Source organism: Cydia fagiglandana, chromosome 22 (assembly GCF_963556715.1).
Source record: "Cydia fagiglandana chromosome 22, ilCydFagi1.1, whole genome shotgun sequence".
Lineage (NCBI taxonomy): Eukaryota > Metazoa > Arthropoda > Insecta > Lepidoptera > Tortricidae > Cydia > Cydia fagiglandana.
This window is the reverse complement of record NC_085953.1, coordinates 12,928,440-12,956,170: the sequence shown is the minus strand read 5'-3', so window position 1 is coordinate 12,956,170 and position 27,731 is coordinate 12,928,440. Positions and strand designations below refer to the sequence as shown.

General features: G+C 38.4%; 1 protein-coding gene across 1 annotated transcript in view; it reads right to left on the bottom strand.

The window, feature by feature from the left end:
* LOC134675418 (forkhead box protein P1) overlaps positions 1 to 27,731 on the bottom strand; it is an 85,768-nt gene that overhangs the window by 34,138 nt on the left and 23,899 nt on the right. Inside the window, exons 2-3 of the mRNA XM_063533663.1 lie at positions 23,287 to 23,460; positions 17,624 to 17,653 (exon numbers count right to left, since the gene is read on the bottom strand). Of these exons, the coding sequence (XP_063389733.1) occupies positions 17,624 to 17,653; positions 23,287 to 23,334 (78 nt within the window). The 5' untranslated portion in view covers positions 23,335 to 23,460. The remainder of the gene's footprint in view (positions 1 to 17,623; positions 17,654 to 23,286; positions 23,461 to 27,731) is intronic.

Below are 27,731 nucleotides of genomic sequence, written 5' to 3'. Positions count from 1 at the left end.
GTTATTTTAACACTTGCACAGCGTGCAAGTAACACTTGCACTGCGTGGGCTATCAAAATCACTGCAGACTTTTCTTGGTCTAATTCTAACAGTCCGATTTTCTGTTTCAGTATGATAAAACAAACAGATGGACAAACATATAGCATAGCTATAATGTAACTCGTATCTTCTTCTTCCTCGCGTTATCCCGGCATTTTGCCACGGCTCATGAGAGCCTGGGGTCCGCTTGACAACTAATCCCATGATTTGACGTAGGCACTAATTTTTACGAAAGCGACTGCCATCTGACCTTCCAACCCAGAGGGTAAACTAGGCCTTATTGGGATTAGTCCGGTTTCCTCACGATGTTTTCCTTCACCGAAAAGCGACTGGTAAATATCAAATGATATTTCGTACATAAGTTCCGAAAAACTCACTGGTACGAGCCGGGGTTTGAATCCGCGACTTCCAGATTGCAAGTCGCACGCTCTCACCGCTAGGCCACCAGCGCTTATAATGTAACTCGTATAGGTTCACATAACCCATAACCATCAAGCACGGAATTCTAAAATTGCGACACAGACGTGTAATTCTCTTCTTTCAACTTCACTTTTTGCTGAAATGTTCCATTTTTAATTAAAACTCACCTGTCTCACTGCATACAGCATCTCAGTATCTTCCGTCTCGTTCCCGCGCAAATCAATAAATTATCCTCCGTCCCGCTCACTCACACCAATTGTTTTTTTATCGACGTTTTCTAATTAACTATCAGTCGTTTCATTTTAATTACTATTTTAACTTAAAGTATTGATTTTTCTTTGTTATAAGTTATTAAGTGTCATTGTGACCTAAAATAATTTATTTTTTCTTAGATTTTGTGGCTGTACAAGTAAAAAAATAATAAATATTATAGGACATTCTTAGACAGATTGACCAAGCCCCACAGTAAGCTCAAGAAGGCTTGTGTTGTGGGTACTGGGTGGGTACACACAACGATATATATAATATATAAATACTTAAATACATATAGAAAACAACCATGACTCAAAAACAAATATCTGTATGTGTCATCACACAAATAAATGCCCTTACTGGGATTCGAACCCATCGGCTTCACAAGTATTATTTACTTAAAAGGGCGTCGGAGGTAATTCTAAATATTAAATTACCTAATAGCGTATATTTAATATTTAGAATTACCTCCGACGTTTCGAGGACGGCATTGGCCCCGTGCTCTCGGAGAAAGACTACGCGAGAAAATATCTAGGGATATGCTATTAAGTTAATAGGTAGTAATACAGATATATTGATATTTTTAACAAAATAATTACTGTATCCGGTTATTTACGTTTTATAAAAAAATATATAAAAATTATTAGGTACTATAAGATAATACTTAAACAAAAAGCTGCGAGTGGAATCCTTTGAATTCCTAAGGGACAGAATTTGAATCTGGTTTAGCCATTAGATTTGAATCTTGTCATCAAATTCGGTTAATCTTTCTTATTTTTAAATATTATTGATGTCAATGGAACATTATAGATTAATAATGAATAAATCTATTTAAATAAAAAAATAATAATAATATTTGTGTTTACTTATAATTATATTATAAATAAATGAATATGAGTATAAAGAATAAACCAAAACATTTTTCAAACCAAGCACAAATAAGTGTAACATATTGTAAAACATATATACATAACATAAAAGAACATAAATTGATAATCCACTTCACACCAGTATTTCAGTATTTCAGCCCCTTTTCAGTGGCGGTCTCGCCCCCTGAACAGCGATGGCGTCGACCAATCACAGCGCGCCGCTGAAAAGCGCCACGCCCAGCCGCTTTAGAGAGACGCCTAGTGCGTACCTATATATTAGTATAGGAGACATATTATATTCTAGCTTGTTCATTTTGTCTGCATAAAATTAGGTGGACCACTGTGCGTGCTATTATATATTTATAGTAGTGAAAAGCTTATTCTGCCCGATTAGAACTTTAAGATACGTCAGTTAATAGATCTAGAAACGATATGGATTAGATATGTCAGTGTCAAAAGTGACGGGTCTTCAAACAAAAACGTCACTTTTGACACTGACACATCTAATCCATATCGTTTCTAGATCTATTGAGTGACGTATCTTTAAGTTCGAATAGGGCCGATTATATTATACATATATGAGAGTAGTTTGTTCATAAATTTGTCCGCATTACATTGCAGGAGGACCACTGTGCGTACAGTCACCTGCAGTAATATGTTACACAACGAAGACCGCAAAAATATCTGACACGATCATAAGATCTACAAATAATTGTAGAGCCATATGAGCGTATCACATATTTTTGCGGCCTTTGAAGTATTTTTCGCATATTAATACATTGTAGATACCTACATAATTTCTACCTTTATTTAAATTAGTGTATGAAAAATATTCTATTTTATATGGGTCAAGCTCCATATGAGATCATAATGATTTTAATATTTTTTCCGTGTAGGTAAATAGCTTTGCAAACACCACATTATAATATATTGTGACCTTTTTTAGGGTTCCGTACCTCAAAAGGAAAAAACGGAACCCTTATAGGATCACTCGTGCGTCTGTCTATCTGTCCGTCTGTCACAGCCTATTTTCCTCGGAAACTACTGGACCAATTAAGTTTAAATTTGGTACACATATGTAAATTAGTGACCCAAAGATGGACATGTTTTTTTTATAATTTTAAAATATATAGGTTCGAAGTTATTTAAGGAAGTAGCCAAAAAATTACCATTCCCCCCCCCCCCCTTTATCTCCGAAACTACCGGGTCTAAAATTTTGAAAAAAATACACAAAATAGTTCTTTACCTATAGATGACAGGAAAACCTATTAGAAATGTGCAGTCAAGCGTGAGTCGGATTTATGTACGGAACCCTAGAAACGCGAGTCCGACTCGCACTTGGCCGGTTTTATTTTTATTTTAGAAGTTATAAATGGGTATAGTACGTTATCCTTAAAACATATACATAATACCATCGTGGACTTCATACACTTAAATCTTCCTCAAGAAGCATTATTCCACTGATAGGTGAAAACCGCATGAAAATTCGTTCAGTATTTTTTGAGTTTATCGCACATACAGACAGACTGTCGCGTCAGGGGGAAATTGTTTTATAAGGTTACTAACGACCCGCCCCGGCTTTCAACAGTAAAACTTAACAAATTATACACTTAGGGCCCGACTCAGGTTTTGAAATAGACATCTATTTCAGACATCTTTTAGACATCACCAAGATACGATAACGATAGGTTTAAGATCTAACCTGTCAAATTTGACATTTGCGCGATTCTGGATATACACTTGAACGATTTCCGTAGGATATGACTTAGAGATCTAATTCACATCTAATAGATATCTTACTCTATCTAACGTAAAAGTGACATTGGTTGCCCGAATCGCGCTGCAAAAGAGAACTAGTTGATATCTAAACTATAACGTATCTAGAATGGATCTAGTACGTGTCGTCTCTTGTGAATATCTTGAAGTTTGAATACGGCAGTAAACCTTCCTCAATATTCATTCTATTGATGGGATGGTTGAAAACCGCATGCAAATCCGTTCAGTAGTTTATGAGTTGTGAGTTTATCGCGAGACAGACGCGGCGGAGAACTGTTTTATAAGATGTTACTGATGTTAGTGATCTAAGATAACTTTGCACTTGAACAGAACAAAGTGAGGGAGTGTCATTATGACCGTCACATTTTCATAAAAAATATCTGGAAGACTTAGCTTTGCTCGGAAAACATATAAAAACTCAAAAATGCGCGTTTTCCCAGAGATAAGACCTAGCTAGATCGTATTCTCACTTTCTTTGGACATATTACGCGTCGAGATGATACATCTGTGGAACGACTTGTAGTGCAGGGAAAAGTCGAAGGCACAAGGCGCGGTAGGTCACCAATGCGTTGGTCAGACCTAGTCAAAAGTGCATTCAATGAACCACTCCATGAATGTACAAGAAGGGCTACAGTACGGGAGGAATGGCGACGGATTGTGAAGCTTGCCACCGGCCCTGACATGACGACCACGACCACTCTGACAAGAGTGTGACGACAAAGAAGAGATCGATTTTCCGCCCACGAAAACCCCCATACAGTAAATTTCATCGTTAGAGCAGTTTCCGAGATCCCCGAAATATATAAATATACAAGAATTGCTCGTTTAAAGGTATATATAATTTTGACAATGCCATACTTTGTCATTGCAAATGCCATACAGAGTTAGTTTAATCCCATTTTTTATGGTGTCAGCATGACCTCCTTTCCGTGGAGTTTTTGTAAATTTTATAATAATTTTAAGCGCTATAATGATGCTGGATGCGGGTCGCTTCCAACCGGCACGTAATGGAGGTCCAAGGGGGAGGCCTATGTTCAGCAGTGGACGTCTTATGGCTGGGATGATGATGATGATGAATATATCGGATAGCTGTTATTGGCCTTATATTATGTAATAATACTTTGTAAGTTGTATACTTAATTACTTACGGCTGTTGTTGTCCTACATACCAATAAAATAAAATAAAAATATCATATGTGGTCATATTTTTTCAGCGTAAGTAAGTATTTTCATTAATTTAATGATACGAGTATGTTCGATTGAATTCTTATCGCATAAAGGAGTACACCATTCCACTAACCCGAGGTTAAGCGATTAAACCGTTAACCTAGTGTCAAATTGTATGGGTAACCATGGCATCTTCAGGTTTAACCGGTTAACCCCGGATTAAAGGAACGGTGCAAGTGGGCCTAAGGGTGACTCACGTTAGACCGGGCCGAGGCCTCCGATATGCCATTATCTATGACGGCTGATCGGTGATCACGTTGTGCTTAGAAAACGAAGCGCCGGAAGCTCCGGCCCGACTCCGGCCCGGTCTAGCGTGAGTCATCCTTTACGTGCCCCTTTACGGTACCCATACTACGACTTTGACACTGACATATTCGCTAGCGACTACGTAACATACGTGAACTGAAAGGGGTAGATGTAGAAATGTTGGAAATACCTCAAAATTGCAACTTTCGTATGTCTGGATGTTCTCCTCTACAGATCGCATTTCCCAACCGATTCTTGTGTTTGAAATTTTGTAAGCAGGTTCGGTAGTTTTGTTTTATGGAGAATGTTAAAAATGGTGGAAATTGGCATAAAGGACTTAAGTGCCAGTAGATTCTGTGGCACTTAAGACCATTGTGAGTTTGCTGAGATAATGACTTAACGAAATAGGTAACTACCTTTTTTGATTTTCACAAGCTTATCGCGAGGTCTACAGCTCAAAGAGCCTAGTCATGTATAAGAAAAACTTTACAGCTGGCAAAATTAGGCAAGTTGGTAGATATTAACTGCCCGATTCGAACTATAAGATACGTCAATTAATAGATCTAGAAACGATATGGATTACATTGTGCCAGTGTCAAAAGTAACGTTTTCGTTTGGAAAACGTCACATTTGACCATATCGTTTCTAGATCTATTAATTGACGTATCTTAAAGACGCCTCGCTACAGCTACATAGGGTGTTCGCTGCTACAAGAACGCTGCTACGAGCGGCGTAGCACACGTAGCACTTGGGCATGGAAGAAGGCATACACGCGTATTCGGGAAACGAGATAATCACAAGATCTAGAGAAGATATAGAGATCAACTAGATTTACATTAGATATCGGCTAGATGTGACTTGGATATCTAAGTCATAACTTGTCGAACGCGTTCAAGAGGACCTCCAGAATCGCGGAAACGTCAAATTTGACATATCTATCTTACAAATATCTTTAAATTATCCATATCGTAACTTGTTGAGGTCTAGTAGAGATCTAATTCATTTCCCGAATCGAGCCGATAGCGTTAGCAAAGTATAAAAAGGGACCAACAGTCCACCGGACGGTATCGGCCTGTCAGTCGTTCGGATCTGTCAAAATTTTGTTCTAACTGACAGGCCGATACCGGCTGGCGGACTGTTAATCAGTAGGCCCTTAAGGGATCAATTGAATTGGCTTAACCCCCACGCCAATGACCTTCGATCTGAATCCCAGTTATCTAATGTTTTTTATAGCTTATCATGTCGGCTTTAAGCAATAATAATATCCCATATTACTTTAAAGTTCATTGTCTTCGAGATATTTGGCATCAAAGTTGAACAATTTTAGGCCAAAAAACTGGTTTTCTGGTTTCTAATAGAACCTCTATTTCTTTGTCTCTCTTTTATACAAACTTTCATCCCTTAATTTCACCCACTTAGGAGCCCGGTATTTTTTTTTTACATTCCGTTTTTGACGCTCGCTCTCCAAAATCATACATATTTTTAAATAACTATATACCTACACCGGTACCGGTACGAATGGAGGTCCAAGGAGGAGGCCTATGTTCAGCAGTGAACGTCTTATGGCTGAGATGATGATGATGATGATGCTATACCTACACACTTGCGACGTTTTAAGAAACTATAATCTGTGCGCAGAATAAATGATACATTTTTAAATTATTTACTGCCTAAATTACAAAATTAGCAGAGCTATGAGACCTACTCGAACATTGAAAATAGGTCATTTTGTTCGTCGAATTTGCTCACAAACTGACCAAAAATTTTTTCTTGAGTGTATCAATTTTCAATCATATTTGTGTCTTTATTTATTTATTTAAACTTTATTGCACAATAAATGAAGAGTACAAATGGCGGACTTAATGCCAGAAGGCATTCTCTACCTCTACTATCTACTATCTATTCTATAGTCTTTAAACTGTGTTTCAAACACTTAAATGCTCTAAACACAATAATAACTAATAACTTGAAAGATACAAAGAGCCAGTGACTAAAATACCCAGTAATTTCTTCTAAAAATACGTTTCGAAATGCACAAATCGTATTTCCATCCCTTATCAGCTGTTGAGCATGGCGCTGTAAAGCGGGACGCCGCCATTGGCCAGCCGCTCATGAGCGACGCCCTGATTGGTCGACCTGTCATGAGCGACAGAACACGTGCTCATAAGTTCTGAAGTTCGGAATTCAAACTTTTTACGCAGCGTTCGTGAAATGGTTTTATGTATTTCGTTTTTTATTTTGGAAATATTATAAGAAAATTTGATATTAAAATATGTTGTAATATTGGAAACATAAGCAGTTAAAAAGTATTGACTATTGGAGAGAAGATACATTTTAAAATGACATAGAAAAATTATAAAGTTATTATTTATGTTTATGATAATTTTCTTCTGGATTTCATAAAAGGTAACATAAATCGAAATATCATCATAAAAGTATAAAAATTTACTTACGAAAAACTGGTCTCGCATCTTAAATGCACTCGGATAAATTAAACACTGCATCTACGCGAAATTGATCCAACGAAAAACTCAATAAACGACGAAAAATTCCCTATTCTCACGAAATTTGCGTGATCACAGTCCGTTGCGTTCGAAATTCGAAGCGAAAACGCGTCATAAAATCCAAAAATTACACTCACAGCCTTACTTGTTTATTGGAACAAACAATAAAACAACAACAACAAATTTATATTAACAACAAAACAAAAGAACAACACTGTACAGCGACAAAATCTACCACTCATAAGTTCTACCAAACTGCAGTCTCGATGCAAATTATTTACACTTGTGCATCGCGGTGCATCCCGCTCTAAATATCCTTTATAACCGTTAAAATATATATTAAACGTTAAACAAAGTTGTTATAAAGCTGTGTTGGTATAATGTTAATATATTTGCTTGGAAACGCGCCTCTAAACAATACACAACAGCCTGCGACGCGGCGGCAACAACAATGCTTGGGCGAAATAAGCAAGAAATATTTAACTACCCCAGGCGGGGTGGGGCGGGCACTGGCCCTCAGTATTGGCGCTACGCCTGTGGTAGTTATAGTTTACGTGATACACAGCTCAAATACAAATAATATAAACATTACAACTGAGCATGCGCAAATGCGCCCGACAGGGACGCAAATACTACCTCTCTACTCAAAAAAACGCTTAAAACGCAACTTATACTGTAATCCATTGCTAAAAATACGTCTTTCTAAGATGTATGAACTAGTGAGGATAGTAGATTAGTTTGTGGAATGGTTTTTTTATGGATTCATTTGCATATTTTTGACAGGAACCGCATCGCGTTTCGAGCGTTCACGCATGCGCTGCTGCGGAAATGTTATTGACGATGCAAAATGTTTTTTTTTTGGCGCTAAATACAACACTCTACATTTACTCACCAAAAACAAACTTTTACACCTTATGTGTAATTTAATTTAACAACAGCCAACAACAGTTCAACGAGAAATTTTATTTATTTTTTTAAATTCGCGCCATTAATTGTTGGTGACGAAAAAGATGGCGGACCTATGTCGAAATAAAAATGATGGTAGGACATAAGTTTGGTGCGTTGGGACAAATAAGATAAGGAGGTAATCGCCTTTCTACAAGTCCTTGGGGACTTATGGCTGGATTTATTTCAATTATAATCTAATATAAGACGTCTGCGCATGCGTGCGGCACGATTTACACAGGAACGGATGCTGGGGTGTTGCTTCAACTGACAAAGTGTCTAGCTCTGACTTCTAAGCTACGTAACATTTTACTTTATTTATATTTTTTTGGCATTTTTGGGATATCTAAATCACAATCAAGAGTATTTTAAGTGAATTGTACAAATTCTTATGAGAAAAGGCGTTACAGAATTTTAAATAAAAAACCAGGCAAGTGCGAGTCGGACTCGCGCACGAAGGGTTCCGTACCATAATGCAAAAAAAAAACAAAAAAAAAGCAAAAAAAGCGGTCACCCATCCAAGTACTGACCACTCCCGACGTTGCTTAACTTTGGTCAAAATTCACGTTTGTTTTATGGGAGCCCCATTTAAATCTTTATTTTATTCTGTTTTTAGTATTTGTTATTATAGCCGCAACAGAAATACATCATCTGTGAAAATTTCAACTGTCTAGCTATCACGGTTCGTGAGATACAGCCTGGTGACAGACGGACGGACGGACGGACGGACGGACGGACAGCGAAGTCTTAGTAATAGGGTCCCGTTTTACCCTTTGGGTACGGAACCCTAAAAAGAGATCAAAATATTTTATGAAATTGCTCAACAGTGGTTAAAAAGAACAAGAGAGAGACGTTGGAAACCTTATCAAATACCTAATCGAAAAATATGTATCTATTGCGAATTGCGAAAATTCGAAATTTCGTTATCTGATATAGAGAGAGGCAGATGACGAATGACGAAATTTCGTCAGTTTTGAAGTATACTTGATTGCATTCAAAATTATTTCCAACCCCGTTATTTTGACGTGATAACGTCTTATAAATCGATGAACACCGGTAGCATGCACGAAAAAGTGTCACGTTGTGGACAGATCTCCATGGTAACGTTACGCAATGTAATGGTAATGTTTTCTTATGACGTTAACGCGCAAAATTATCGTCCGTAAACTGACTTTACAGATGATATTATTTTTTTCTCGCACTGTGTTGTGTAGAAGCGTTGGCTGGACGTCGTGAAAGCGGACATGCAAGAGAACAATCTCACACCTGAGGATGCCAAAGACCGGGCAAAGTGGAGAAGACTGAGCAGGACAGCGGACCCTGGCGCTAGGCCGGGAAAACGCTAGGTTGAAAAAGACACACTATGCCTACAAACTTCGGTGTGAGAGCGGCCGCTAGGACAATGACATTTTTATCGGTCTATGATTTAACGCCATCGATTGGCCACCAGTCATCCAGGATTAGAATTTAGGAGCGGCCAGGAACATCCTTTATTCCTGGCCGTTGTCGCCGTCAATTTGATTGCGGGAAAAATATTACTGTCGAGAATCGTTCTGGGATCTGTCTCAATGTTGAGATAAGCCATGACAAAATTTTAGACTAATTAAATTATTTTTGTACATTTACTCGAATTGTAGAAACACCAGTTTATAAATAATAAATTTAATATATAGAAGCTACAGGAAAAAAAAGGAACATAAAAATAACTTTGTTCGAGAATCGTACTCTGTGCTTTGATTTCGCTGATACAGGAAAAATGTGATATAACTTATTTATATTAATAAATAATGTTTACAATATAAATAAATAATGATAAATAATTAATATTAATAAATAATGATTAATTATTATCCAAACTGACTTTAAAAATATACGTCATACAAAATAGAAAATATATATACATTGTAAAAAAAATATTCCGCTAATACACTTATTTTAATTAGTAAAAATAATGTAAGAACTAAATAAAAATAAAGATATTCATCAGTATTTTGTACCGATATAAAAAAAAGTTATCCATTATAACAGTATTGTACTAAAATACGTCTTCTTTCTCTCAAACGACGTATTATATTCAAATTACTAAGTCAAATTTAAACATAAAAAAATCGAATTGAAAAAAAGGTATCAAATAATACTTTAACTTTACCTAACGGTGTAAAAAAGACTAAATAGGGCACTAAAAATGTAATAAAAATGTAAAAATAAGTCTCACGCTGATGAGAGGGCGGGGCCCGCCCTGTACAGCGCCGCCCAGCCCGCTCATAAGAGACGCCTACTCGCGAGAGTTAGGCGGGCGGATTTTACAGCAATTATTGCATTTTTTTTTTTTACTATTTATTGCAGTATTTTTGTGCGGCTCTTGTACTATAAAACGTGTGTCGGTATACATTTTTCGCGTGTTTTTTATTGTTGTATTTGTGTGTTATTTTAGGTGTGTTGCGGAACATGTGACAATATTTGATGTAATAATAAAGCTTAAATAGCAATATAATATCGTAATTTTCTGTCACTAACTGCTGTATCTGATCTTTTCTGGGATTCGGTTTGTGTCTTCTTTCCTTCCTTCGAGGAATGGGAGTATTATCTAATAGTAAAGCAATATATAATCAGTGTCCTGAACTTTCTACATGCCAAATTTCATCAAAATCAGGGCCGTAGTTTAGTCGTGAAAAGGTAGAACACAGACAGACTGAATGACGACTGAAATGTTAGACTACATAGACTAATTACTAGACTGTCATTTTCAAATTTATAATATTAGAATGGATTATACAGAAGGAACTTAGATATAATTGGATTTGATAAAGTAAAAATATAGCTTAGTCATTATACTTTAAAAAAAGTTATATTTTCAAACTTTTTAATTAATAAACAACATTTACCAAGCCTCATAACAGTTAAACTTGAACATGTTCAAATCAAGAGCTTTTCACTTTCCAAAATGTGAGATTAAAGGACGATTGAAATATGCATGTAATTTTTTTTTTTTTATTATTATGAATGGGCTTACTCATGGCCACAGACTAGCCGAGGCGTAGACGTGGCCTACGATGGAGCGAGCTCGCCCAGAAGGTGCTGAAGGTAATTGAGTGAATAATGACAAAAATACTGAATGAAATAAAAGACTAGCTCTTGGCCTATCCCCGTTAATGGCTGCCAAGTAAGTAGTAGTCTGAACAATGCCCTAGGTCCGCCTAGTTTCTAGGCTAGTAATACTTTCGAGGTGAGAATGGCTTCCAAGTCGACTTTCTTTGTTTACGGACTCTATTCAAATAAGTTTTATTCAAAAATTTCATTTTTTAATACAAGTTTATAGCGCTGAATGTAGTGTTCTTACAACGGGCAAATAATATTGATGGGCATTTCAATTTAAAGTTGTATCAAAATTTGTCGTGTTAGAATTGGAAATTTTTATACATATTATTTCTAGTCAGAATAACGAGGTTTTACCATTTTTACTGCTCGAGAAAAAACGTGTCCCCAAAGTTTTTGGTCCGTTTGGTTACGGTTTTCAATACAACCTTTTATGACCGCAACAAAACGGACAAAAAATTAAAAAATTGTATGAAATTTTGGTGACACTAACTTTCGAAAGAACTCGTGATGCTGAGTGGAAATAATATAAAAAATTCCAAAATCCAAAAAGCATGCATGAATCTGGCGGCTACCTCGCACAACGTATCAGTATTGCGATACAGCGGGGAAATGCCGCCAGCATCCTTGGTACATTGCCTCAGGGGCCTATTTTAGATTTAAGCTAGTTATTAATTTCGTTTAGTTGTACCACTGTATATATATTGTATGTAAATAAATGACTTTACATAGCAAAAAAAAAAAGCATGTTGGGGCTACAACTTTAAATAGAAATGCCCTGATCGTTTCAAAACTATGCGTGTTAACGATTTTTGTTTGAAAATGTATTAGCTGTGTGCGCGACTGTGGCGTCAGCCCACAGCTAATAGGACATAGGACACACTAGTATACGAATTTACATTTGTCAGATTTCGAATATCAGTCCATGAAAAGTCTGCAGCGGATTTGATAGCCCACGCAGTGCACGGGTTATTTTAAACGTCATACTTCTATGAAATAATGACGTATAAATGACACTTGCACTGCATGGGCTATCAAATCCGCTGCACACTTTTCTTGGTCCGACTCTAGGTAAGTATTTTTCAAAAAGCTGAAACAGCTTGGGTAGGTACGTTGGATGACACAGTATGTCATCTCAATACAATTTTGCGAGATTTTGCATTTTAAGGTTATGAATTGGGTACTTTCCCCTACTTAAATACATTATTTCACACCGTGCACGAAATAAAGCACTAGATAATTATTAGAAAAACACAGATAGGAGTTATTTTTAAACACAAATGCTATTGAATAAATCGAATAGAAATATAAAAAGTAGGTGAGTTGACCGTGACGTCACGATGTAATGTTTCATATAAATTCTATATTAGCAAATCGTTTTGACAGTTCTAAAAAACCGGGCAAGTGCGAGTCGGACTCGCGCACGAAGAGTTCCGTACCATAATGCAAAAAAAAAAAAACAAAAAAAAAGCAAAAAAAAAAACGGTCACCCGTCCAAGTACTGACCACGCCCGACGTTGCTTAACTTTGGTTAAAAATCACGTTTGTTGTATGGGAGCCCCATTTAAATCTTTATTTTATTCTGTTTTTAGTATTTGTTGTTATAGCGGCAACAGAAATACATCATCTGTGAAAATTTCAACTGTCTAGCTATCACGGTTCGTGAGATACAGCCTGGTGACAGACGGACGGACGGACGGACGGACGGACAGCGAAGTCTTAGTAATAGGGTCCCGTTTTACCTACCCTTTGGGTACGGAACCCTAAAGAGTAACTGATTTGACTAGTAGGAAAATATCCTATTAGAGCCAATGAAAGTGTCATTATATTGCTGACTATCCTTTCCGAAAAATAACCATTTCAAATAAAACCTTTCACCGAACCAATAAAATGCAAACTTCTTTTACCGGCCAATAAAGTAATAGTTATTTCTCAAAATGTCCGAGCGCGGGCTTTTTTACGGCTGTCCCCTTAAATGGCTGAAAACAGTTTTATTGCTGTGTGGCGACGTTAATTTTATCCCTGGCCATAATTTATTTCAGCGTTGTTTTTAACCGGACATACGCATTCGTTAAAAATAACATCTGATGGCTCGACTAATTTCGTTTGAATAAGTTTGAATATGTTTTATGGGGATATTCATAAAAAATGGTACTATTTACTTTTTTCGAAAAACCATCAACTTTTGGGTTATTTAGACTTAGAATCATTTCATCACTCATTTTATCAAGATAGAGGGCCTACCGCGAACCACGTCCGACGTGTTGCCTCTCTGTCGCACTTGTAAATTAATACGTAAGTGTGACAGGGAGGCAACACGTCGAACGTGGTTCGTGGTAGGCCCTCAGATGCAGCGGCGGCAACAGACAACATCGCCACAACAGTAAAGGGGTTGTGCACATATCACGCGAGGTGTTTTCGGCTACTTCTTGACCCCCCCCCCCCCTTGGTGATATTTTGTGAGGTTTTTGGCTACCCCCCCCCCTCTTCCCCACCTGCCCCCACACAACCTCACGTGTATTTTTTTGAATTTTTTTCATTCGACCTAATTTTATATTCATGATAAATTGTAATTCATATAGTAATTTATATAAATCTTGTTTATATTTATTTATTTCTATTTTCGATAAATAGGCTCGCTATTTTGAAGTGCAGAGTGAAGAATTATGTTTAACGAAACCGAGAAAAAGTATCTACTCATGTGATAGGTTTTCTTTTCTTAGTTTCGTTCACTGTAGAAAAATACACGTGAGGTTTTCTTATACCCCCCTCCCCCAACGTGATCTATCGTGATTTTTTCGTGACTCCCCCTCCCCCTCGAACCTCGCGTGATTTGTGCACAAGCCCAAAGGAGTAAAGCAGTTGACATCCGAACCTGACCTTAAGGGTTCCGTTTTTGCTATTATGGCTACGGAACCCTAATAAAACTAATACTAATATCAAATTTCAAACTCTAATAGCCCCCAGACGTTTTACTGATAAATATCTCCATTGACTGTTGGCATATTATTTAATAGTCATTGTTGCCTCCAAAACTCAAACAAAATTATAAAAGACTACAAAGAGGCCAATTCAAACTTTCATTACGACATCAAAATGATATCTAACTGATGTCAGTCGCGCGTGAAAAGGGAATATTACGCAAAACTCTACATAGAGGGCGCCACTAACTATTTCACATGGCCTACCGTGAAACACGATATTCGAAAGTTCGGTTTCTGCCTCTCTATCATACTTGCTTATTCGATCGATAGAGGCAGATAAAGAAATTGTATTTTCGCGGTAGGCCACCTGTAAACAAACCGCCTTGATGCATGAATGTCATAGTGAAAACTTGTCAAAAACTGTTTTATTAAGAGCCCTTCAACGTGCACACTAGCGCCACAGCTAAATAATCGTGATTATTTAAATTTAACGAAAGATATTGAATAAAGGGGGCCGCTACGTACTGTATTGTGTATTTAAGTACCTTTTGAATACATCAAACTAGTTTTTGTGTTGTTGGTTTCGTCGATCTAGGAACTCAAAACAAAAACGGCCGTTTTAACTTTGGACGCATAGATTGACGAATCCAGCAACATAAAAACTATTCTGATGTATTCAAAAGGTACTTAAATACACAATACAGTACGTAGCGGCCCCCTTTATTCAATATCTTTCGTTAAATTTAAATAATCACGATTATTTAGATGTGGCGCTAGTGTGCACATTGAAGGGCTCTTAAGGCCTAGTAAGTATAAGTTACTCCATGGTTAACTAAAGAAATTAGTGCTGCACTCTGGCGGCAGAAAATTGCAGTAATACCACAGAATAACTAATAGTACTTTCGTACAAAAAGGAAACTTCCTACAAAAACGAAGTTTGACAGCGGTTCATCAGGGTCGAATCATGCTGTCTCTTTCTAATATATGGCACTATCCCTTTCGGCTATTTAGGATTGTCAAAAACCAAGTGATTATCTTATCTGTGGTCGTGCACGCAAAAGGAAGTCAAGTGGTGCAACCCTAATAATTGCTCGAAGCAATGCTGAGCCGAGCGGAGCCGAGTTTGACCGAAGTCAGGAGTTTCGCACCTCTGGTAATACTCCCTATTTCGCTCGCACTTTTCCGTACATGTATTGGCGAGAGCGCGACGCATGACATGACTGACATCATTTAGATATAATTTTGACGTCACAATGTAAGTTCAAAGGGGTGTCCAGACGGGACTGACGAAATCAGTCGATTTTTTCAGGAAAATAATTGGTCAATCTCATCTAGCGTCCACACGTACACAAATTAAATCACCAATTTGCCTTCTACTATGAAAATTGGCATTTTTGTGTCCGCACCTGCTGATGTGATCGGGGAATCAAATTGGTATTTGCGTCCGCACGGCCCTGTTCGATCGGAGAATTTCATCAGATTGGCCAAAAATTGTCTCGTCTGGATACAAAGCCCTTCAGTCAACAATTGCCGACCCTCGTTGTATTATAACTTGATGCTATTGTTTAGCCTTGAGGTCGCAGGTTCAATACTTATTGTCAATATTTGATATCCATCAATATTTGCTACTCATCATTAATATGACAAAATGGGCCTTTGAAGTTCTGTTTTAAATAGGGGCTCTATTCTATAAGCGCTAAAACGCTGTCATGTTATTTTTAATTTCGATGAAAATCAATAAAAAATATCTTTAATAAATATAATTTTGATTTGTAAAACTTCGTTTCTCTTGAATGGAATTCCTTGCCGGCGTCTATATTTCCGTGCTCTTATAACCCGGCAACCTTCAAATCAAGAGTGAACAGGCACCTTCTGGGCGAGCTCGCTCCATCGTAGGCCACGTCTACGCCTCGGCTAGTCTGTGGCCATGAGTAAGCCCATTCATAATAATAAAAAAAAAATAATAATAATATTTTTAGTAAGTAGTTGAGATTCACTGAAACGTATTTTAATTTGTAACATATTTACCTTTATTTTAATAGAGTCCATGTCAAATCTTAATTTAATTTGTTAATTTCTATTCAATAAATTTGCTTCAGTATTAAATTATTAGTCTCAGAATAAACATCCAAACTGATCCCGATATAAAGTTAGACATTCATAGAAGTTTTGGAGCTTGATTCTAGTGATGCGCCGATGAGAACGTTCTCATTTCTTTGAATTCCTTTCCGAAGAACTTTCCGGAAAATTTCCAACTTTCTCGAGAACGATCTCTTATTAGCATAAATAAGTTATGACAAATCTTGCTTTTCTTTAATGGAATGACATATATATTTACTTTTATTGAGTTTATATCTTTTGCCTCAAATAAGTTGTTTGGGCAATTTTGTGTTGTTTTCCTCGGCCTGGTTTTTATTTAAATATTTGCTTATAAGCTGTCATGGTATTTGTCTTATCTCATAAGTACACTTAGAGAATTAACAAAAGAATTCATCGCTTTTGCGACGAAAGGGTAAAACTCTCAGAGAACATTTCCGAGAACGTTTCCGATAGAATTCTCTGTTCTCGGGAAAATTTCTAGAACAGCACAAGATGGCCGATGGGGTCGAAAAGTGCTCGAGTGGAGACCACGGACTAGCAAACGCAGCGTAGGACGTCCACCAACAAGATGGACGGAAGACCTTGTTAAGGCCGCCGGAAGACGCTGGATGCGGATCGCTTCCAACCGGTACGAGTGGAGGTCCAAGGGGGAGGCCTATGTTCAGCAGTGGACGTCTTATGGCTGAGATGATGATGATGATGACTATTGAAACTTGAATCGATCTCTTGGATTCCTACAGATGCTATGGCGTAGCACCGAGGTCTCCAAACCCCGGCCCGCGACGCGTTCCAATCCGGCCTGCCGACACCCAAAGCGAGTGTCCACTGTCCGGTCTGCGGGAGTCAGGCTCCAGGGGTTCAGCATTCATTGAGGGTGGAACTGTTCCTAACAGCAGCAACCAGACATCTTCTCCCGGCGCAAAAATCGACGGTGGCCCGCGCGAAAGTTTCTGAGGCGCAATATGGCCCTCAGGCACAGAATAAATAATAGTACTAGGTACAGAAGACTCACTCTCTAACAAAACGCGTCTGTTACGATCAGCACAGATATGGCCGCTAGGTGGCGACAGCGCCACGCGCGGCTTATGGCTTGCCCCGAAATTGGGGTGGAGCGGATGTACTTTTAGCTACCTGTAGCAAAGCGACGAAATCGCGGAGTGAGCCACGCCTGCCTCAGGTAAAAATCCCGTAGCACATCCGACTGTAACAGAAGAAGGGTACTTACCACCAGTAAAGGTAGCTGCACCATTGGTCTCTGAAACAATGCAATATTTACTTTAACATACACGTAAAATATATTTTAGTTGTTTTAATTTAGTTTTTTTTATAGATAACTTCGTATTTAATACCACAAACGTATTAAATTAGTTTAATGGAATGTAATTCTGCCCCATCATAGATCATAACATAACAAACTCCTAAAGATCAAATGTAGCTCACAGTAGTGGGTAAAAAAAACGGGTTGCACTCCGGGAGTGCCGGCAGAAGTGATTGTAACTCAAAATATTAATAACAGCTCCATCTAGTGCAAAATGCCTGCAGCACTATCTATAATTGAGGTTAACGCCATCTAGCGTTATTTCGTCGCATTACTTGAAACCCCTAAGCACATTTACTGTTAGTACTCGAGTTATATTATACCAGTTAGAGAGAAACTCACTAGATGGCATTTAAACCAATAAAGAAAATCTCAATAACCCGTGACGTCACGTCTTACGCTCTCGCGAGTTTAATATTTTGCCCCACCTTAAAAAGTGCACGGCGCCGCTAAAGAAGTTTTCACTTCAAAAAAAAATTAAAACTGACCGTGTAAGACCGGCCTTAAACAGCATCGTATGACAGCCCTAAGCAATGTTATTGAATAGATAAAACACGATAAATACATAATATACACTTGTTTATGTTTGTGCGTGTTATCGGTGGAGATAGGTCTTTACGTAAACAATGATAACACATTCTATATTACAACAATCTCGTAAACAAAGATTCGTTTTGATACAAAAGAGCTACAATATTTTCAGGTTACACGATTACATCATGACATTCATGACCTTTATGGGGCCCACTGATTAACAGTCCGCCGGACGGTATCGGCCTGCCAGTTAGAACAAATTTTTGACAGTTCCGAACAACTGACAGGCCGATACCGTCCGGCGGACTGTTAATCAGTGGGCCCCTTTAGGGGCATTATCTGTGGGCATTTTGCCACACGCATAACAGCAGTAACAACCATTGGAAAACTCATTCAATTGTTTACTGTTTTTATGATGTTAGGAGGGAAGTCGGAGTTGGAAGGGGTAGACCTCGGCGGACTTTCTTTGATCAGATCGGGGAAATCCTGAAGAAAGGCCCGATCAAGAGCACCCTAAACCGGCGAGCGTGTATGAGGAATGTTATGAATGTGAAGGAAGCGAAAAAGGTATGTCAGGATCGTAGCAAGTGGAAATCCGTGGTCTCTGCCTACCCCTCCGGGAAATAGGCGTGATTGTATGTATGTATGTAGGAGGCAAACGAGCAAACGAATCGAATGCGCTCGTTTCTTGAAGGTTTGAAGGTCGTATTGGTCCGGAATTACCCCAGGCGACAGTACATTTCACAGTTTAGCCTCTAGCCGCCCAGAGACCTATAAAAAGGTCTCCTGTTCCATTCTAATTTGAACTTTGTGTTGACAAAATAAAATTTCATTTTGCTTGGCGAGGTTTGAGGTATGAGCGGCTAGAGGTTAGCTGTGTGAGGCAGAAAGTTTCTGGAGAAACGCACAGTTGAAGAGTCCCAACCATCTAAATTCTAATGGCTACTCTACACGATTGGCCAACGGCGCCAATCCAAGGGACGCATTTATGCGTTAGAGGGAGCAAGCGATATTGCTATAATATTCTACCGCATGGCTGCGTCCGTCCCTTGGAGTGGTCGGCGCTGGCCCATCGTGTAGAGGAGCCATAAGTGATGGAAATGGCGAAGCGGTAGGTACCTTAGGCACAGAATAAATAATAGTACTAGGTACAGAAGCCTCACTCTCTAACGAAACGCGTCTGTTACGATGAGCACAGATATGGCCGCTAGGTGGCGACAGCGCCACGCGCGGCTTATGGCAAACCCCAAAATTGGGGTCGAACGGATGTACTTTTATCTACCTGTAGCAAAGCGACGAAATCGCGGAGTGAGACACGCCTGCCTTAGGGATTAATCCTAATAATTCCTCGGAGCACTCCCTGTTCTGCATGCTGTATTTTCGTGTAAGTAGCTACCTAGTAAGTTAATGTTTCATATTTAACCAGTCAAAAGCTATAATAACAATAACAAAACCTCAGGCTAACCGTTATCCCAATCTCAGATGAAATTCGAAATTCAAAAACAATTCTCTGTTTTAAAAAACAAAAACCAAACGTAAACTCGGAATAACCGAGAAGATAAACTAAACGGTGTATCGATCGCACATCGATATTATAAACAAGAAAATCGATTGAAAACACCAATCGACTGCTTGGACAACAGCCGTTTATTTTATAAATATTCGGGCACGTTTTGGTGCGGGCGTTGGATTTTGGTTGTTTGATTATTGGGTTGGTATTATGTACAAACTGTAATTTCAGTGACGTTATTTTGTAGAAAAGAGTGGAAAGAATATATAGAGATAGAAGTTATTTATAGAGATCATTTATTGTGACGTTTGCGTTTCCTTTTAGGTATAAGGATAGCGATGCCGTCATAGAGCAGCCGTCTCCATACAAAATGCGACGGACGGACAAACTGTTATGTGACGGCACCGCTATCCTAGGAAAACAGAGCTTAAGTTAGGAAATTTTCATATTAAGGTGCAGTAGGTTCAGAAAAACCGGGCAAGTGCAAGTCGGACTCGCGCACGAAGGGTTCCGTACCATAAAGCAAAAAAAAAAAACGGAAAAAAATGCAAAAAGAAAACGGTCACCCATCCAAGTACTGACCACGCCCGTCGTTGCTTAACTTTGGTCAAAAATCACGTTTGCTGTATGGGGGCCCCACTTAAATCTTTATTTTATTCTGTTTTTAGTATTTGTTGTTATAGCGGCAACAGAAATACATCATCTGTGAAAATTTCAACTGTCTAGCTATCACGGTTCGTGAGATACAGCCTGGTGACAGACAGGCGGACGGACGGACAGCGAAGTCTTAGTAATAGGGTCCCGTTTTACCCTTTGGGTACGGAACCCTAAAAAAGGAGTTTTAAAAAGTTGTAGCGCTTATTTTGATCACAATTCGGCTGCAATAAATTTAATTAGCAATCTAGAGGCATTTCTGAGAATGTACTGATTCTAGTCCTGAGTTTTTGACTTTCACTCGAAAAAAAAATTACGAACAAAAAATCGTTACCATTGTTCAAAAACTCCGCTCTCTGAACCTGAACCTTCGGTTTATAGAAACTTTATTTGTTTAAGAAATTACAGGAATTACACTTACAATACTACAATAGTTACCTTAAAAATTATAAGTTACACAATAAGCAAGCACTTATGACAATGTTACCTTAATGTATATTTGTTATTTTCAAAATTATCCAGTTTTCGAAGTTATCCCAATACACCTTACTTTGCCTCTTGCCTCAGAAATACGTATTATTTCACGAATTTGTATCTTACTCAGTATAACTTCGGTATTATAATATTTATAATAATTTACCAATATCGGGAACGCACCTCCGTCTCAACTCCTAAAAAAATAACCCTGAAAAGTCTTTCACTAAAATTTTCAAAATCGAAGGGAGAGCTGATCAAAATATGTTTTGATCCAAATTTGTGCCATGTCACGGGCTATTTAGCCAAGTCACGGCTCGAATTGAATCCTATTCAATGCCCTATTATTGTAGATGAAAACGTTTTTCAATAAAAAACTGAAAAGGAAAATGGAGGAATAAGTGATTTGTGAGAGACGGTTGGCTTAGCGGACTGGGTGGCTAGCCAAGGTGACAATCGTTAGCGCTACGATAACGAAACGCTTTCTGTCTCTTTATCACTCTTCCATATTTAGTGAGACGGTAATTTTCGTTCGCTACAGAACGTAGACGATTGGCATGTTGGCTACGCACCCTGTAAAGAAATAATGTACATGGTGTGTCTGACCATAGGGCTTTAAATCCAGGGCTTGATTTTACTCGCTAAACTAAGCTACTTTTACTATGGGACCAACCCTCAAATCGGGGAAAAAATTTTTGGCTTTTCCATAGAAAACGTCGACATCTGATCAGCCAAAATGTATGAAAAAGAAAAAAAATCGGGATTTCGGGGTTGGTGCCATAGTAAAAGTAGCTCAGTTTAAAGCCCCATGGTCAGACACACACTGTATACGAGTATGTAGGGTAGGTACTTAATTTTTTTTTTATGTACAATATATATACAGTGGTACAACTAAACGAAATTAATAACTAGCTTAAATCTAAAATAGGCCCCTGAGGCATTGTACCAAGGATGCTGGCGGCATTTCCCCGCTGTATCGCAATACTGATACGTTGTGCGAGGTAGCCGCCAGCTCTTCGGTCACCAGTTACGACAACCAGACGCTTCGCGATTTCTGCGAACAACTTAAGCGCGCTGGGACCCCATGGACCTAGAGTTTCAACTCCAAAAAAAATGCTACATGTACTTAATTATATACGGCATCTAAGGTCCTGGGTTTGATTCCCGGTAAGTTCAATTATTTGCGTGTTTTTCACAAGTACCTATTTGTTTCTGAGTTATGGATGCGTTCAAGTATTTATATGCGTACTTGTTTAATATATCATCGTCTAGTAGGTACCCAAACAAAATACTAAGACTTAAGGTTGACTCCCGCTACACCGGGCCGTGGCCGGGCCGGAGCTTCCGGCGCTTCGTTTTCTATGAAAAGCACCACGTGATCACCGATCAGCCGCCATAGAAAATGACATGTCGGACGCCCCGGCCCGGGCGCAGCCCGGTCTATCGTGAGTCATCCTTAAAGGATCAAACTTACTTCGGGTCTAGGTAAATTGTGAAATTGTCCGATAATATAATTACATTTATAAAAATTTCATCCCCTTTTTAACCCCCTTTGGGGTTAAATGTTTCAAAATCGCTTCTTATTTATTGTACTCGCCACAAATTTTAACCTACTCGCTTTTGTAGCTTTGGCTCTGAGTCAATGTGTCAGTCAGTCAGGACATACACATTTATACGAATATATGTGACATTCCACGGAAAAAGGTACCTTATGGCGACCGGCGCTTACGTCGTATAGCGCTGCAATAATATTGGAGCGGCGTTAATAATAGCGTAAGCGCCAGCCGCTATAAGGTACCTTTAACCGTGGGACGTCACATATATCATCGGGTGACAAGCAAAAGTCACTAAACACTATCAAAAAATTAAAGTAACAATGCACTTTATTACACTTGTAACACGGTTTATTGTCCAATAATTTCAATGGTGTTGGTGACTTTTGCTTCTCACTCAACGATATAGAAATATATAAAACGCCGGTTGTTTGCAGGAAATATTAACCGTCACGCCCTAACAAGGTGGTCAAGATACCAGGACCCTTTGAGTAAGGGCAGCGCACGGCCGGTTGTTGTGGAAGGCCCTTGGGCGAGGTGTAGATACACCCCAGGTCAAAAATATGAAAACAACATTGTTTTCGATAATATCTCATGTTTCTATATTATTATTGTATATTGGGAACCGAAAACTTATATTATAATTAATAAGCAACCCCCAAAAGATTAAAAATAAAACATAATATTAATATTGTAAAAAGATAAAGTACAGAAATTTCGAAATATTTTAAATGCCTCACAAAATGTTGAACTGGCAATTATTGTAACCAGAATTTGTCTTATTTACTTTTAAAATGTTCTATAATCATTTTCACTATTTTTTTTCTAAACTCTTTAACACTCACCGTCACATCGGCATCTATGTCACCACTGTCATCCTTCTGGAGACACATCCAGCACAATCAGTCCAGCACTTCACATATAATACCGGCCCCAGCACACTGCCTTGTGGCACGCCGGGCTGCACTCGTGCTCCGAATGCGCCACCGTCGGAGCCCGGCGAATGTTTTGAATACAATCTGTAACAGAAAGAAATAACAATAATAAACTTTATAGTCCTGTGCGCGTGTTTGTATGCGGGTTAGGAGGGTTCCTTAGTGGGTTGACGAGTCAAAGGCTTTTAACAGGTTCAAGAAAATATGCTCGTCAAAAAAAAGCGGCTTACCCTAAGAAAGATACGAGTTTGCCCTAAACACTGAAAACTTGCATACCGGACTGGCAAAGAAATAAGTAAGTATTTGCACAAAGATTCAGGCAAAGTAAGCACTAAAAAATTTCTTAGTTTTCCCAAGAGTTGAATACTACCATATTTTAAAACCTTTGTCCTACATAAAAAAAACGCATTAAACCGATTTCCCAAACCGAAATTCTTCGTGAACAAAGTTTTATACGAAGCACTAAAAATGGTTAAATTACTTATTAGAGGTTATAGAAGCTTTTGTAGTATGCTTATCCACCCTGCATCTTTGTATAATAAGTAAGTAAGTAAAGTTACACTTTATTGCAGCACAAAAGAAAAAGTCAATAACCGATTTACAATGTAAATAAAGGTAGCAACAGGCGGTCTTATTGCAAATAACTAAGTGATCTCTTCCAGACAACCTTAGCATGATATAAAGAACAGAAAACTTTAAAAACAGGTAGCCCAGCAAACATTTTTGGTCAATATTCCGAAAAAGGCACCTATTTTAGGTTGCACAATTTAGGGGACCAAAATGAGGCACGTCGAATCGACGTCGTGGGCACGTCGAGTCGACATAAATGGGGAAAAAACGCACGTGCCGGCGACGTATTTATTGACGGTAAATTAGTGATTATAACCATTAGGACAACACTAGGTCATGTTTCCGACGTCGATTCGACGTCGCCACGACGTGCCGCGTAGTTGAAATGTACTAATTTGGTAATCTTTACCACCTTTAGACGTCATGGTGACATATTTTTATCCATATGATTACTCTGCGAGGCAATATTTAGATGAGACGCGATGAAGAGAAAAAGAGACACAAACATTACGCTTATATATTCTTTTCACTCAGAAACAAAATGTCTAACAAGAAAACAACTTTAAGTTGTGCAATGATAATGGCGGCCACTAAGTTATGTAAAATAATAATTTAGGCCGATTACGCAGATGAAGAACGATGAAATCTAGTGCACAGAAAATTTTTTCGTGCAGTATGTTAGGTTTACATACAAAACTATCGATGGGCTTTTGAAATATTTAAGTTTTCAACATTTTATAAAATCAAAATGCATATATTTGCTTGTAATTGAGTGTTGTAATTGAATATTTGTGTGTGTGAGTATATTGACTCGATCAAAAATATTGTTTTATTTTGAATATTAGCACAATGAAGTACCGTGCGATGGCACCATTCAAGATATAACAACTTAAATTATGCAATTTAATATTTAGCATCTCGTTATAATGAAAGAAAATGGCGGCACAACCTCATGGTATTGATAGTACTTTACAAGTGATTTTAACTATATGGTCGCAATTTGGTATCTATTTTAAGTAACATTTACCTAAAATTAGTAGCTAAATCGACATAAAATCGACGACCTAAAGGTCTCCGTAAAAGAAATAATTACGTCGCAAATACACCTATAATATCTTATTAGTACATTTGACCTATTGGTCAGACTTTGCAGTTAATTTTACCTAATATTTCGACTTTTTTCAACCATTAAGTCCCTGACTTCATGGTCCCCGTATAAGAAATAATTACGTCGCATATACACCTAACATGCCTTTTTAGTACATTTGACCTATTGGTCAGGGTTCGAAGTTAATTTTACCTAATATTTCGACTGATTTTCAACCATTAAGTCCCTGACTTCATGGTCTCCGTATAAGAAATAATTACGTCGCATATACACCTAAAAGGCCTTATTAGTAAAATTGACCTATTGGTCAGGGTACGAAGTTAATTTTACCTAGTAATTCGACTTATTTTCAACCATTAAGTCCGTGACTTCATAGTCCCCGTATAAGTAATAATTACGTCGCAAATACACCCAAAATACCTTATTAGTAGATTTGACCTATTGGTCAGGGTTTAAGGTTAATTTTACCTAATATTTCGCCTTATTTTCAACCCCTAAGTCCCTGACTTCAAGGTGTATTTATGAAGTGAAATTTACGTTTGATTGTCCCTATATTTTGACTTGGAAGTAAAAGTGTACAATACGTAAAATAATTGGTGACTTAGGACGTAATTTTTACTTAAATTGGTAAAATCTTCTCCGAGCCTAGGAAAAAATACTTAAAATGTTTGCTGGGAGTGCACTAATAATAAAGGGGGAGGCCTAGGTAAGGGGGAGGCCTATGTTCAGCAGTGGACGTCTTATGGCTGAGATGATGATGATGATGATGATGACTAATAAATAACAACAATAAATAAAAACAAGTACATAAGCAATAAATTCACCAGAAAACTCTTTTCATAACTACAGAACCTCGACACTAGTAAGCCGTCTAAATTGACTTTTACCTACGATCGAGCGTTACGTAAACAATTACTATTATTTTTAAATATTGTCATGCTTGCAATCTTATCTATGACTAATTGCAAAAGCAACACCTGACCAACACAAAGGCTGCAATCTTCATCATCCGGTCGAACATTAAACATTACCTACGTGTGACCCTTAATACTTAGGGCCCCCCACATCTGGCGTCTTTCGAGCGTCGCCGTCTACAATTCTATGGCCGACGTCGACGCAACGTCGACGCAGCGTCCACGCAACTGCGCAGCGACGTCATTTTCCATAGCGCTGGACCGACGCCGACAGACGCCGACGCTAGAAAGACGCCAGATGTGGGGGGGGGCCTTATTAGGCCTAGGAAAAACTATTTGTAGGGTTCCATACAAGGACCCACTGATTACCAGTCCGCCGGACGGTATCGGCCTGTCAGTTGTTCGGAACTGTCAAAATTTTGCTCTAACTGACAGGTTAATCAGTGGGCCCTTTAAACAAGAGCCCCAACACCGACATTGGCAAATTCACTCTGTGCAAAATTGCAGGGAGTAAGCCAGAAAAAAATAAATAAACAAGAGCCCCATAGGATCACTCCCGGGTATATGTGTGTCTGTCTGTCCATCTTCCACAGCCTATTTGCTCCAAAACTACTGGATAAAGCTCCATTTAGACGGCTCAAGAACTTGCATGCGATTTTCGTTCGACTGAATTCGTTGTACTCTGTAGTTAGCAATGTATCGAATATTGCATGCAAGTAAGTTCCTGGACCTAAACAGCGCCGGATTTCTGCCTAAAGGCCCGGGCCTAGGGGCCCAGGCAACCTAGCAATGGGTTTGAGATGGAGACGGGACCCCTTCTCCATCCCTAAATCTAAATAAGTGCCCTCTAAATCCGGGCCCGAGGGCCTACCACGAACCAAGTTCGACGTGTTGCGTCTTTTTCGCAATTGTAAATTCTTAGGTAAGTGTGACAGGGAGGCAAAACGCCTAACGTGGTTCGCGTTTTGCCCTCTGCTTTTAAATGGGGTTTAAGCCGTTTAAGTCTGTGACGGTACGCATACGGCTTATTTTAAGCTAAAACCGTCCCTTTCAAGTATAGGGTTTTTAGTAAAAAAGTAATCTCCCATTTCGGAACAATTTGGGACGAAACAATAAGTAATTTTGCGCACAAAATAAATAAAATCTTCCACCATACAAATGCAACTTTCTTTAGAAATTTCGTAGGCAACGCCGATGCATGGGAAGTTTATGCCTATGGGATGGTTGTTGGGATTGGGATGACGCGAAATTTAATAGTTGTACCGTAAAATGGGGTGAGTAGGGACAAAACTGAGATTCAAACCTCGATAACATTTTATTTTTAGATTTTAAGCAAACTTAATTTTAATAAATGTTCCGGCCGTTTGTATTTTAGTTTTTTAATGATTTTAGGTAGTTCCATTTCATAACTTTAACGATAAACACAAAATCCCTCCTCACCCCGTAGTCCCTCGTAGGTGGGGTGAGATGAGATTTCATATAAAAGGTGATTTTGGAACGTTGTTGAAAAGATTTTCTTTTATTATGAATATTACTATAGCTCCATTTGTAACGGGAATACATTATTTAGGTAGCAGTAGCTTTTAAAAACCATCTCACTCCCCCTGTCAATCCTTCTCTCCCCATTCATAACCCGACTCTCCTCGCAATCTCTACTCACCCCATTTTACGGTATAGGAGAACACCATTTTTGATATTTGACTTTTTCTACAGATAAAATTGATTCATATGTTGTATTAATCACCTCGTCGTCGGTCACGACA